An 11,620-nucleotide genomic window follows, 5' to 3' on the forward strand; every position below is an offset into this window, starting at 1 on the left:
GTTTCCATTAATCTGTGGGTGGACACATTTTTTAGCCGTTGTCTTTGGCACCAAAACACTTTGTCCCACTACTTGATGGGTACTTACTCACCCAACTCAGCTTGAAAAGTAGAATTTTAATGTGAGACAGCCCTTGTAAATTCTAAAAATATCTCAACCAATATTGCACAGATCTGCATATTAAACAGTCTTCAGTAGATGATACCTTTTCTTTTTTAATGGCTAAGTCATAATCATGACAAATTATAACGTTTCGAAGCTCTCGGCTTCTGATACAGCTTGCACATTGACAAGAGCTTCACTGACATTTACATGATGCAATTCCTCACTGCCCCTGTGATACCCCTATAACTCTCCCATGCAGCATCTTACTGTGTCTGGGTCAATAAATCACTTGTATAATCTGAATCTTGCTCCAATCATTTTATTGGACTACATTGAAATATAAAGGACTGGTCATATGACACAACCATAACATTTCCATTCATTTTCGGTTTCTAGGGTATGATTTTCACACTGCTGTTGGTCACCCGGACGCCATACCAGCCCTTCCAGAAGGTTGTGTCTTTTCCTCCATGTGTAAACTTTATGAAACGCACACCAGGGCCGTATTTCAGGAAGGTATGACTGACCTGTTGGATAATAAGAGTCAGTGATCACTGTGTCCATCCAAGTGTCAGGAACAGTTAAAGCAACACCAGAGTGTAAGAGTCCAATGAAAGAGATGTCTTACTTCTAATGCTCCTTCTCCCCTCTCACATTATGCATCTCATACAGGGAGATAATCTGCAGCTTCATTCCCTCTTCCTCTCCTCCCCTCTCCTCTCACCCAGTTGTGTTTACTCTAGATGGATTTGGCATGGCATCACGCAATGTAGGGGAAATTGAGGTGGTCTTCCACATCAGATTACTATCCACTTCCACATGAAGAAAAGTTGTATCCCTCGCAGTGGAGGAAGATGGAGAGATGTGGGGTGCAGGGAGGACTGTGTCTGTGGGGTGGAGTAAAATGTGGGGTGCAAGATGGACTGTGTTTGGGGGGGGGGAGGTGTGGGATGCAAGGTGTACTGAGGGGGGGGGAGATAAGGGGTGGATGGGTGTAATGTGGGGTAAGGGGAGATGTGGGGTGCAGGATATACCCAAAGAGAAATCGATGGAAGTAGGTGGGGTCAATTAAGAAATGGGTGGAGCTAAATTTACCATAACGTGCCCACATTTTGTCCCTTTTCTGTACTTTAAAAGTTGGGAGGTGGGCTCATACCCCCAAAATTAGCAAGTTTAGGATACCGGAATATCCTTTTAAGCCTATTATGTTGATACTGTTTTACAAACCACGCACTATACACTCTCCATGTGCTGCTGAGTCTTTGTGGCAATTCACACAAATTGTCTAAATAAAAAGATTCCAAAAAAGCCAAACCCCGAACATGCGTAATATGTCAGTCTCTCCTGCTGCTTCTGTATGGTCAGCTCTTGTCTCACCTGGTTCCAGGTGCTGTCCGTTTTAGGGATAGAATTGTACTTGATGTAGTATTCACTGATGACATCATGGCTACAAGACATCAGCTGCACTTTCAGCTCATATGAACATCCACTGTCAGTCCGTGTGGAGTACCTACAAACAAAAGGACTCTAATATATGACCACCATTACACACAAAACACACATCTTTCCTTAACTTGTGAACAGCAGATCTGCTTAGTTATTAGAGATGAGTGAACTGGTTTGTTCCAACTTTTTGAAAATGTTATTGACTCTGAACACTTTGCTATTCAATTCATGTGAACTGATTAAATAGCAGCCACCATGTCATACTTCCCAATTGTGCTGATTTCAGAAGGAGAGTCCTGATTTCTGGGTCCTGTCCCATAGTACCAGTTGGTGGGAAATATGTCTTGGTTTCAACACTTCCATGTCCGGAGGACACAGATGAGCTGAATACAATGGTGAAGCAGGCGTTTACCGAACAGGAAAAATAGTTTTATAGATTTGTAGAGCGGGCGATTTCGGACGCGGGGATACCTAACGTATATGTTTCAGTTTTTAACTACTTTTATATGTGTTCTAGGGAAAGGGGGGTGATTTGAACCTTTAATACTTTTTATATTTTTATATATTTTTTTTTAACTTTTTTTTTGTTTGCATTTATTAGACCCCCTAGGGGTGTTGAACCCCAGGGGGTCTGATCACTAATGCAATGCATTACAATGCTAATGCATTGCAATGCATTGCAAAAAAATCATCCTTTCTTTTGCAGGCTGCATAGACCAGCCTGCAAAAGAGAGAATTTGCAGACAAGCTTGGGAGCCTTGTAAAAGCTCCCGGCTGTCATGGCAACGTGACGTCGGCCCTGGAGCATGCTCCAGGAGCCGGCGATCCCGGGCAAAATGGCGGCGCCCATGCGCCGCCAGGAAAACGGCACCTCCGGCGCCTTTGACCGTGGCGCCGGAGGGGTTAATGCCTCCGATCGGTCCGGGGACCGATCGGAGGCATTAGAGCCGGTTGTCTACTGCTTAAAACAGTAGACAACCGGCGGCTATGGTGGCCGCCCGGCTCCCGGGTGGTCGCCATAGTTACAGACCCGACATACGCCGTACTATTACGGCGCATGTCGGGAAGGGGTTAAACTGGGGGCAGACATACTGTAGGGGCAGATAGGGGGACATTAAACTGTGGGGGTAGCTGAGAGGGACATTAAACTGTGGGAGCAGCAGGAGAGGGACATTATACTGTGGAGATAGTGGGAGGGGGACATTAAACTGGGGGCAGCTGGAGGCAGACATTATACCTTGGGGGCAATTGGGGGGGACATTATCCTGTGAGGAAAACTGGCGAAGGACATTATTAATGTGGGGGCATATCATGATAGGGCGACTGTAAGGGCATTATGCGGTTTGAGAGCACAAAAAGAAATGTCACCCCCTCTACCTCATAGATTGTAAGCTCTTGCGAACATGGACCGCAGTCCCATTGTGTGAATTGAGTATTTTTTTGTAATGTTTTTTTTTTTTTGTCTGTACTCGAACCCTACATTTTGCAAAGTTCTGTGGAATATGTTGGTGCTATATAAATAAAATGCATTATTATTATTATTATTATTATTATTATTAAATGGAGGGGAATAGACGGCAGTCAAGTTGCAAGAGGGTGGGACTAAATTCTGCTGCGAAGCACAGCATACCATACATTCTGTCCCTCTTTCTGTCCTTTGAAAGTTGGGAGGTATTCCATGTAAAAGGCATGGAGAAAGGGATCACAGGAACTCAGAGACCAGGCAGGCTCACCCATAATGCTTTGTAAGCAGTCCTTATGACAGGGATAGCGAATTATGAAGGGCTATAGACCTAAGGTCACTAATGAGACATTTGCAGTATAAAAAACCCCAGGCAGGAATAGTTTTCCATTTTATGCTGAGAGATAGGGTCTCAGACAGACTACTGCCATATAGACTAATAGCTGGAGAATGCAAACTTAGGATGTCTGAAAATATGCCAGATTTATTACAATGGTTGGTGCTGGATGATAAATCTCCTTTACATTGTCTAGTCTGAGTTTATACCATCGTTTAGTTGGCTTTATTTGAGCCAGAATTTTACAATATAATTTTGGGCCATTTTTGACACATTTAAGCCATGTCCACTTTTTCTACAAAAAATCCACGCCCACTTGTATAGCAAGTAAAAAACTAGATTTGCCACATTGCGCCAAAGACGCACCATGTTTAAGCCAGTGTCCAGTTGTAACCACAATAGCGAATCTGGGTCTGTGTGTGTAGTAAGTGAAATGTTAACATTAGTTGCATACCCCTGTAATAGTGCGGTATTACACTAAGTACACTAACGCTAGTATGATCAGTGTTTCTCTGTGTTCTAATTAAGTCTTTGCTGCTTAAACTCGTTCACTCAGGGACCACACGGTGGCTCAGTGGTTAGCACTGCAGCCTTGCAGCGCTGGAGTCCTGGTGTTCAACTCCCACCAAGGGCAAAAAACCATCTGCAAGGAGTTTGTATGTTCTCCCCGTGTTTGCATGGATTTCCATCCCATATTTCAAAAAGACATACTGATAGGGAAAAATGTACATTGTGAGCTCTATGTGGGCTCACAATCTACATTTAAAAAAAAAAAAAAAACTTGTTCACTCATTAAAAGTTACATTTAAAAAGTGTGAAAAAAATCCCACAGTGCGAAGTGTTTTTGAATAGACTTTGCTACCACCAGCTACCATACGTTTACCCATAGCCATGTCTGTTGATCTTGGCAGTGGCTTAACTACCGCAGTAGCAGCCGTAGTGGTTGCTACAGGGCCCACCACCTTAGGGGACTTGGTGGGCCCCTGCTGTTTTTTTGTTTGTTTGTTTTTTGTTTTTCTAAAATAGGAATAACTCCAGCAGGTGACGGGTCCCATTTACTTACTGATCGCCGTTCCTGCTCATGGTCATGTGACATGGGAAGTGGAGACGACTGTGAGCAGGAGTCGTAAGTAAGGCCACGGGCTCACAACAAGAGTATTTGTTGGGCAAACCTTGCAAGATTTGTCTTGCGAGGTTTGCTTCACGGTCCAAACTGAAACTGCTATCATACTCCGGGGTCTCTTCAGACCCTTGAGTAAAATGATCGGAGACCCAGAAGAGTGATAAACATAACAAAAGACATTGTTACGTTCCTCTCCTGGACTCCGGTGTGACTCACTACTGTCTTCGGCCCACTTTAGTGATGTTGCGTGGGTAAGGCCGGCGTCATTATGCATAATCACACCAGGGCAACCCTGTGATGTCATTAAAGAGGACCGAACACAGCATCTGGATCCCAGAAAAAGTAACATTGGTTTTTATGTTTTTTAACCTCCCCTGGGCCCCCAATCAATATACTCCTGCGTCTTTTTGAACCCCAGAGTGTAATAGTTTGTGGTGGTGAACCTCAAAAACTTCTATTTCTATAAGCTATATTTGTAACAAACATTGTACGGGCTACTCTGGGAAATTATACTGTGTGGAAGGGGCGCTAAGGGACATTATACTGTGTGGAAGGGCCATTATGGGCCATTATACTGTGTGGAAGGGCCGCTACACACAAATCATCTCACCAGTCGCTGACCACTATCTTGGGTTGGGCATCCAGCACTTCTGTGGTATATCCTTCCTTAAGGAGATCAATCACTTGGGATTTACAGCACCATCTGAAGAGATAAGATTATACATGTGAATTTTATGGGTACATTTTTGTCGTCCCCATCTCCATCAAGTCTTGGACATAATCCAGGGTTTATGGAGACTTTACAGGCCATGATTGTTTTACTTTGCGATCAATGTAGATCAAAGTGCATTAATGCTGTTAGTATTATCCTGTAGGGGGTCATATGTAATAATATGCACACCTTCTGTTTCATAAAATCTGAGGTTTGTATTAGCAATTGCTACCTCACCATAGCACTGTGTTACAGTGTACAGTAGTAAGGATAATCATAATTTATTCTATTTGTGTTTCACTTACGTAAAAGATGAAGCAAAGAACTTCATATTAAATGGATATCCCTGGATTTCTTCCACATGCCATCCATCTCCTCCATTCTCAATTTCAATCCAATGATTAAGACATTCTGTACCAGAGAATAAAAAATGTACAATATAGTGATTATAGTGTGTTAAGCATGACGCCATCCACTCCACAACCACAGGAGTCCAGGAAGCTGAGATATAGGATGTGGTTTGTTGAACTCCTCACAGTTGTTATAACTATCAAAGTTTCTTCTTCACCTTCTGTGTCACAGGTAGCAATGGGGCTGCTAAAGCAACTTCACAATTTAATGACCTCCACCAAACACCATCTCAGCTTCTCTTTCAGGCATCATAGTAAATACATGTTTAATAGAGATGAGCGAACACTAAAATGTTCGAGGTTCGAAATTCGATTCGAACAGCCGCTCACTGTTCGAGTGTTCGAATGGGTTTCGAACCCCATTATAGTCTATGGGGAACATATACTCGTTAAGGGGGAAACCCAAATCCGTGTCTGGAGGGTCACCAAGTCCACTATGACACCCCAGGAAATGATACCAACACCCTGGAATGACACTGGGACAGCAGGGGAAGCATGTCTGGGGGCATAAAAGTCACTTTATTTCATGGAAATCCCTGTCAGTTTGCGATTTTCACAAGCTAACTTTTCCCTATAGAAATGCATTGGCCAGTGCTGATTGGCCAGAGTACGGAACTCGACCAATCAGCGCTGGCTCTGCTGGAGGAGGCGGAGTCTAAGATCGCTCCACACCAGTTTCCATTCAGGTCTGACCTTAGACTCCGTCTCCTCCGGCAGAGCCAGCGCTGATTAGCCGAAGGCTGGCCAATGCATTCCTATGTGAATGCAGAGACTTAGCAGTGCTGAGCCAGTTCTGCTCAACTACACATCTGATGCACACTCGGCACTGCTACATCAGATGTAGCAATCTGATGTAGCAGAGCCGAGGGTGCACTAGAACCCCTGTGCAAACTCAGTTCACGCTAATAGAATGCATTGGCCAGCGCTGATTGGCCAGAGTACGGAACTCGACCAATCAGCGCTGGCTCTGCTGGAGGAGGCGGAGTCTAAGATCACTCCACACCAGTCTCCATTCTGGTCCGACCTTAGACTCCGCCTCCTCCAGCAGAGCCAGCGCTGATTGGCCGAATTCCGTACTCTGGCCAATCAGCACTGGCTAATGCATTGTATTGGCGTGATGAAGCAGTGCTGAATGTGTGTGTTTAGCTCAACTACACCGGTGGAGTAGTTGAGCTAAGCACACAGATTCAGCTCTGCTTCAATCAGCGCTGGCAAATGCATTCTATTAGCTTGATGAAGCAGAGTGTGCACAAGGGTTCAAGTGCACCCTCGGCTCTGATGTAGCAGAGCCGAGGCTGCACAAGGGTTCAAGCGCACCCTCGGCTCTGATGTAGCAGAGCCGAGGGTGCACTTGAACCCTTGTGCAGCCTCGGCTCTGCTACATCAGAGCCGAGGGTGCGCTTGAACCCTTGTGCAGCCTCGGCTCTGCTACATCAGAGCCGAGGGTGCGCTTGAACCCTTGTGCAGCCTCGGCTCTGCTACATCAGAGCCGAGGGTGTGCTTGAACCCTTGTGCACACTCTGCTTCATCAAGCTAATAGAATGCATTGGCCAGCGCTGATTGAAGCAGAGCTGAATCTGTGTGCTTAGCTCAACTACTCCACCGGTGTAGTTGAGCTAAACACACACATTCAGCACTGCTTCATCACGCCAATACAATGCATTGGCCAGCACTGATTGGCCAGAGTACGGAATTCGGCCAATCAGCGCTGGCTCTGCTGGAGGAGGCGGAGTCTAAGGTCGGACCAGAATGGAGACTGGTGTGGAGCGATCTTAGACTCCGCCTCCTCCAGCAGAGCCAGCGCTGATTGGCCAAAGTACGGAATTCGGCCAATCAGCGCTGGCCAATGCATCCCTATGGGAAAAAGTTTATCTCACAAAAATCACAATTACACACCCGATAGAGCCCCAAAAAGTTATTTTTAATAACATTCCCCCCTAAATAAAGGTTATCCCTAGCTATCCCTGCCTGTACAGCTATCCCTGTCTCATAGTCACAAAGTTCACATTCTCATATGACCCGGATTTGAAATCCACTATTCGTCTAAAATGGAGGTCACCTGATTTCGGCAGCCAATGACTTTTTCCAATTTTTTTCAATGCCCCCGGTGTCGTAGTTCCTGTCCCACCTCCCCTGCGCTGTTATTGGTGCAAAAAAGGCGCCAGGGAAGGTGGGAGGGGAATCGAATTTTGGCGCACTTTACCACGCGGTGTTCGATTCGATTCGAACATGGCGAACACCCTGATATCCGATCGAACATGTGTTCGATAGAACACTGTTCGCTCATCTCTAATGTTTAAAGCTAAGGCCCCATGCTGCGGAAACACAGCTTTTTTTTGTTGCAAATTTTGATGCAGTTTTTTGAGCCAAGAATGACTACAAAAGGAATGGGAAATATCTAGTAAACAGATATTTTCTCTCCGCATTTTTTTTTGGCGGAAACAGGTGAACTTGGGTTTCTATTAACAGTTAGTTTTCCTCTGGTTCTGACAGCATACATTTTTACATACTTGTATGTCCTTTAGCAGTCACCTACTGGGACACTGCTTCAGGACCAAGAGGTGTCAGCATAGTGTATGCAGCTTTGGATTTGACTTAAAAATGTAACAGGATGTAACTTAACATCTGTATAGGATAAGTAAAGCATCTGTTAAGTGGCTATATACATACTGTAGGTATATACGGACAGTGTCATGACCTAGAAGTGAATTTTCAGATTAAGAAAAGTGTGACTTGTTTAGCACTCTTTATTCATTTGTACTATATTTACCTTGTCCGCATGGGTTTTTGATGAGATTTTTCATTTTTCACTTTTTTTTTGTATACAGTGTCTGCTGACGCTTTATCTACATGGAGCAGTTTGAAAGGAAAAGGTTAATATTTTAACACTTTAAACAATATTCTTATCTTAGACATTTATACAGTAGTACTTCCATAGAATATGCCATAGATGTCTGATAGATGCAGGCCTCACCTGTGAGACCCTCACCTTAGTCACCTAGCTCCAAAATGGATTGAAGCAGTGGCGGCTGTACATATGCAACTTTATAAATTTACTACTATGGGAGTGTTGAATACAGACAAGCCAATAATGTAACTGTGGTTGTGGTTGGATCAGGGTGTGGGGTGAGAACAGTCAGTAGGAGAGTAGGTATAAAGATAGATCCATGAAATGTATGTATACTTACGCCAGAAGTTTCACTAACAAAATGGAGGAATTAGAAATGATAATGCTGGAAGAAAAACATAATATAATGGGGATAAGTGAGACATGGCTGTACTGTAGCTATGTCTATGCAGTAAATATACAGGGATACAGTATATTTAGAAAGGAGCGTACCAGTAGGAAAGGGGGAGGGGTTTCTTTTATGTAAAATACTGCCTTAAAGAGGACCTTTCATGTCCTTGGGCACTTGCGGTTTAATATACCGCTAGAAAGCCAACAGTGCGCTGAATTGAGTGCACGGTTGGCTATCCCTTTATCTGCCTTGGTAGAAGGGATATTGCTACATTTAACAATAGTTCTTCACTGTCAGAAGGGTGTTCCTGACAGTCTAGCTGGGAACGCCTCTCCTGACAGTCTATCCGTAGCGCTATACTGTCAGAGGGGGCATGCCTTACCTCCCAGCCATGATGCTGAGTGGTGAGGAGCGTCATGGCTGGGCGGTAAGGAACGCCCCCTCTGACAGTATAGTGCTACGGACAGAGTCAAGAGGGGCGTTCCCAGCTACACTGTCAGGAATGCCCTTCTGACAGCGAACACCCTTCTCCACACATAACAGGAAAGCTGACAGTGCAATTCAGCCCACTGTAGGTTTTCTAGCGGTAGATAAAACCACATGTACCTGAGGACATGAAAGGTCCTCTTTAAGCCAGTCCTGCAGGAGGACATCTGGAAGAAAAATGACTGTGTGGAATCCATATTGGCGGAAATTAAGGGAGGATTTTGAATAAGTCTGTTTTTATTCATATGCTAATGAGCTTAGACCATGCACCGGAAGTGTCTGTGTGCACTGTCTGCTCTATGTGTATGTACAGCAGCGGCTGCTTTGCTGATGACTCATCTCTGCTGTGCATACACATAGAGCACAGTGCACACAGACACTTCCGGTGCATGGTCTAAGCTCATTAGCATATCAATCAAAACAAAGTTATTCAAAATCTACTGAGGCAATTTACATACTAAAGGTAGGTGTGAAATAGCCTTTCTAAAGACTATGCAAGGATGTGCTTATCTAAAAATGACATTTCCAATAATAGAGCCCCTTTATCTGAGTGTTAGAAACCTGCAGATCCAACAAAGGGAACAGGTTATTGCCAGTAATAAAAGACAATTACCTATCACAACTAGTGCAGACCCAACAACAGGCGAGGCAGAGTTAGACCTAAAAAAACGAACCTGACACATTGTCAAAAGAGGAGTTTGGGGGGACATCTAGGTAATAGTGACTATAACATAATACATTTTCAGATGATTGTAAGGATAAGTTGATTCAGGGTTTTGTACTGACTGCCAGAATGGAGTCTGGAAGGATTTTTTCCCCCTGATATGGGGCTCTTGGTATAAGCGGTATAAGCCTCATGGGTTTGGGTTTTTTTTGCCTTCCCCTGAATCAACACTGTGGGGTTATAGGTTGGACTTGATGGCCCTGTGTCTTCATCCAACCTCATTTAATATGTAACTATAAATACCAAAAGAAATACTATAACTAAGGCATGCTGGGTTAAAAAAAAAAAAAAATACTGTACATACTCCTAAGATGTATATATGTAAATATGTGGTATGTAGTATCTTTTATATTGTGGCATTGAATTTTCTTACATACCATCCTACAAACAGTTTTTAAAAGTTTCTTATTACATGATATAGTACATTAAATGGTGTCATTAGTAAATGCAACTTGGTCCACAAAAAATAAGCTCTCATAAAGGTATATTGACAGAAAAATTAAAAATGTATAGCTCTTAGAAGAGGGATTAAAAACTTAGTTATGTAAAAAAAAATAAAATGACAAATTTAGCTCTGCTGCATGAGCACAAACACTGATTAAACAGACTATACAATTTGCAATCCTATTCACACTGCAAGCTCTACTTACCTACTTAAGCAGCTGACTAGTATACAGAAGTTGAGATGAAGGCAGTAAGGAACTGAACTCTGTGGAGTTTTCACAGGACTGGTACTTTTCTACTCTACAGTTTCCGTGTCCCTTATCATTACACAATAAGTAGCCAATCCCATCCCTGTTTCATTCTACAGCCAATATCTTTGCATTATTGCCCCAATCTGTGTGCTAATCTGTAACCAAGATTTGTTTAAAAAGCAAACAATAGCAAAGTGTGACAGCAGCAATTATTTGAGTGTTTTTTATAACCTCCTTCCTCTCGTCATAGACTAATGTGGAGAAAGTAACTGCCTGAAAAGTGGAGAAGAAAACATTTCTTTAATAAGATATATTACAAAGTTTCTTATTTTCATCTGTACTAGTCACTTATGTAAACTTGTTTATACCTGGAGTTATGCTGTAATCTCCAGATTTTGTAAAATAAGATTTTTGAACTGCTTTGTTTATTTTACTACTATGTTAACTGGATTATGGCATGGATAGAAGTCACGTAGGTTGGCTGATCACAGGACTAGGCTCCACTTCAGACTATAACTCCTTGTGCTGTTATGTTTTATGACTACTTACAATGTAAGTGTCATCAACTTTTTGAAATACCAATTTTTTTTAATTTTTTTAGTTTTACCACATTTTTTCATATTCTTTGTTACTATATGTATCCATATTGTGTTTCTAGTCTTGAGATCTGATCTGAACCACATTGGGGGTTATTTATCATCTGTCCCTTTTTCCCATATTTTTAGCATGTGTGCCTTTTTCAGACTACTTTTACTATATTGTCTATTTATGATGTAGGCGCACCTGTATTTTGTGAATGTGTTAGTTTACATGAGCCGTAATAAGCTCCGTGTACTTTTCCCCTTTTGCTGAAAAAAAATGGCACAGTTGCCACATTTAAA

General features: G+C 43.0%; 1 protein-coding gene across 3 annotated transcripts; it reads right to left on the minus strand.

Moving 5' to 3' along the window:
- Positions 1-476: 476 nt before the first annotated feature.
- LOC142210671 (F-box only protein 2-like) lies at positions 477-10,757 on the minus strand. Of its 3 annotated transcripts, none has more exons than XM_075279993.1 (7): positions 10,699-10,730; positions 8,784-8,828; positions 8,366-8,441; positions 5,491-5,596; positions 5,084-5,176; positions 1,483-1,615; positions 477-632 (listed from the first exon to the last, which is right to left on the minus strand). In XM_075279993.1, exons 3-7 carry the CDS (start codon positions 8,397-8,399, stop codon positions 498-500), a joined length of 501 nt encoding a protein of 166 aa, XP_075136094.1. In that variant the 5' UTR covers positions 8,400-8,441; positions 8,784-8,828; positions 10,699-10,730; the 3' UTR covers positions 477-497. The 3 variants fall into 3 exon arrangements, with proteins under 3 accessions (XP_075136094.1, XP_075136092.1, XP_075136093.1); XM_075279991.1 differs by having other exon boundaries at positions 10,695-10,730; XM_075279992.1 differs by lacking the exon at positions 8,784-8,828 and having other exon boundaries at positions 10,695-10,757.
- Between the last annotated feature and the right edge of the window lie 863 nt (positions 10,758-11,620).

This window comes from Leptodactylus fuscus, chromosome 6, assembly GCF_031893055.1.
Source record: "Leptodactylus fuscus isolate aLepFus1 chromosome 6, aLepFus1.hap2, whole genome shotgun sequence".
Taxonomy (NCBI): Eukaryota; Metazoa; Chordata; class Amphibia; order Anura; family Leptodactylidae; genus Leptodactylus; species Leptodactylus fuscus.

Bases quoted from the DNA above. Each gene is read 5' to 3' on its own strand.
- LOC142210671 (XM_075279992.1), bottom strand. From the start codon at position 8,399: ATGAAAAATCTCATCAAAAACCCATGCGGACAAG. The intron at 5,177-5,490 runs GTAAGTGAAACA...TTATCTCTTCAG, and splicing joins TTCTTTGCTTCATCTTTTAC to ATGGTGCTGTAAATCCCAAG. The intron at 633-1,482 runs GTGAGACAAGAG...ATTATCCAACAG, and splicing joins CGGACAGCACCTGGAACCAG to GTCAGTCATACCTTCCTGAA.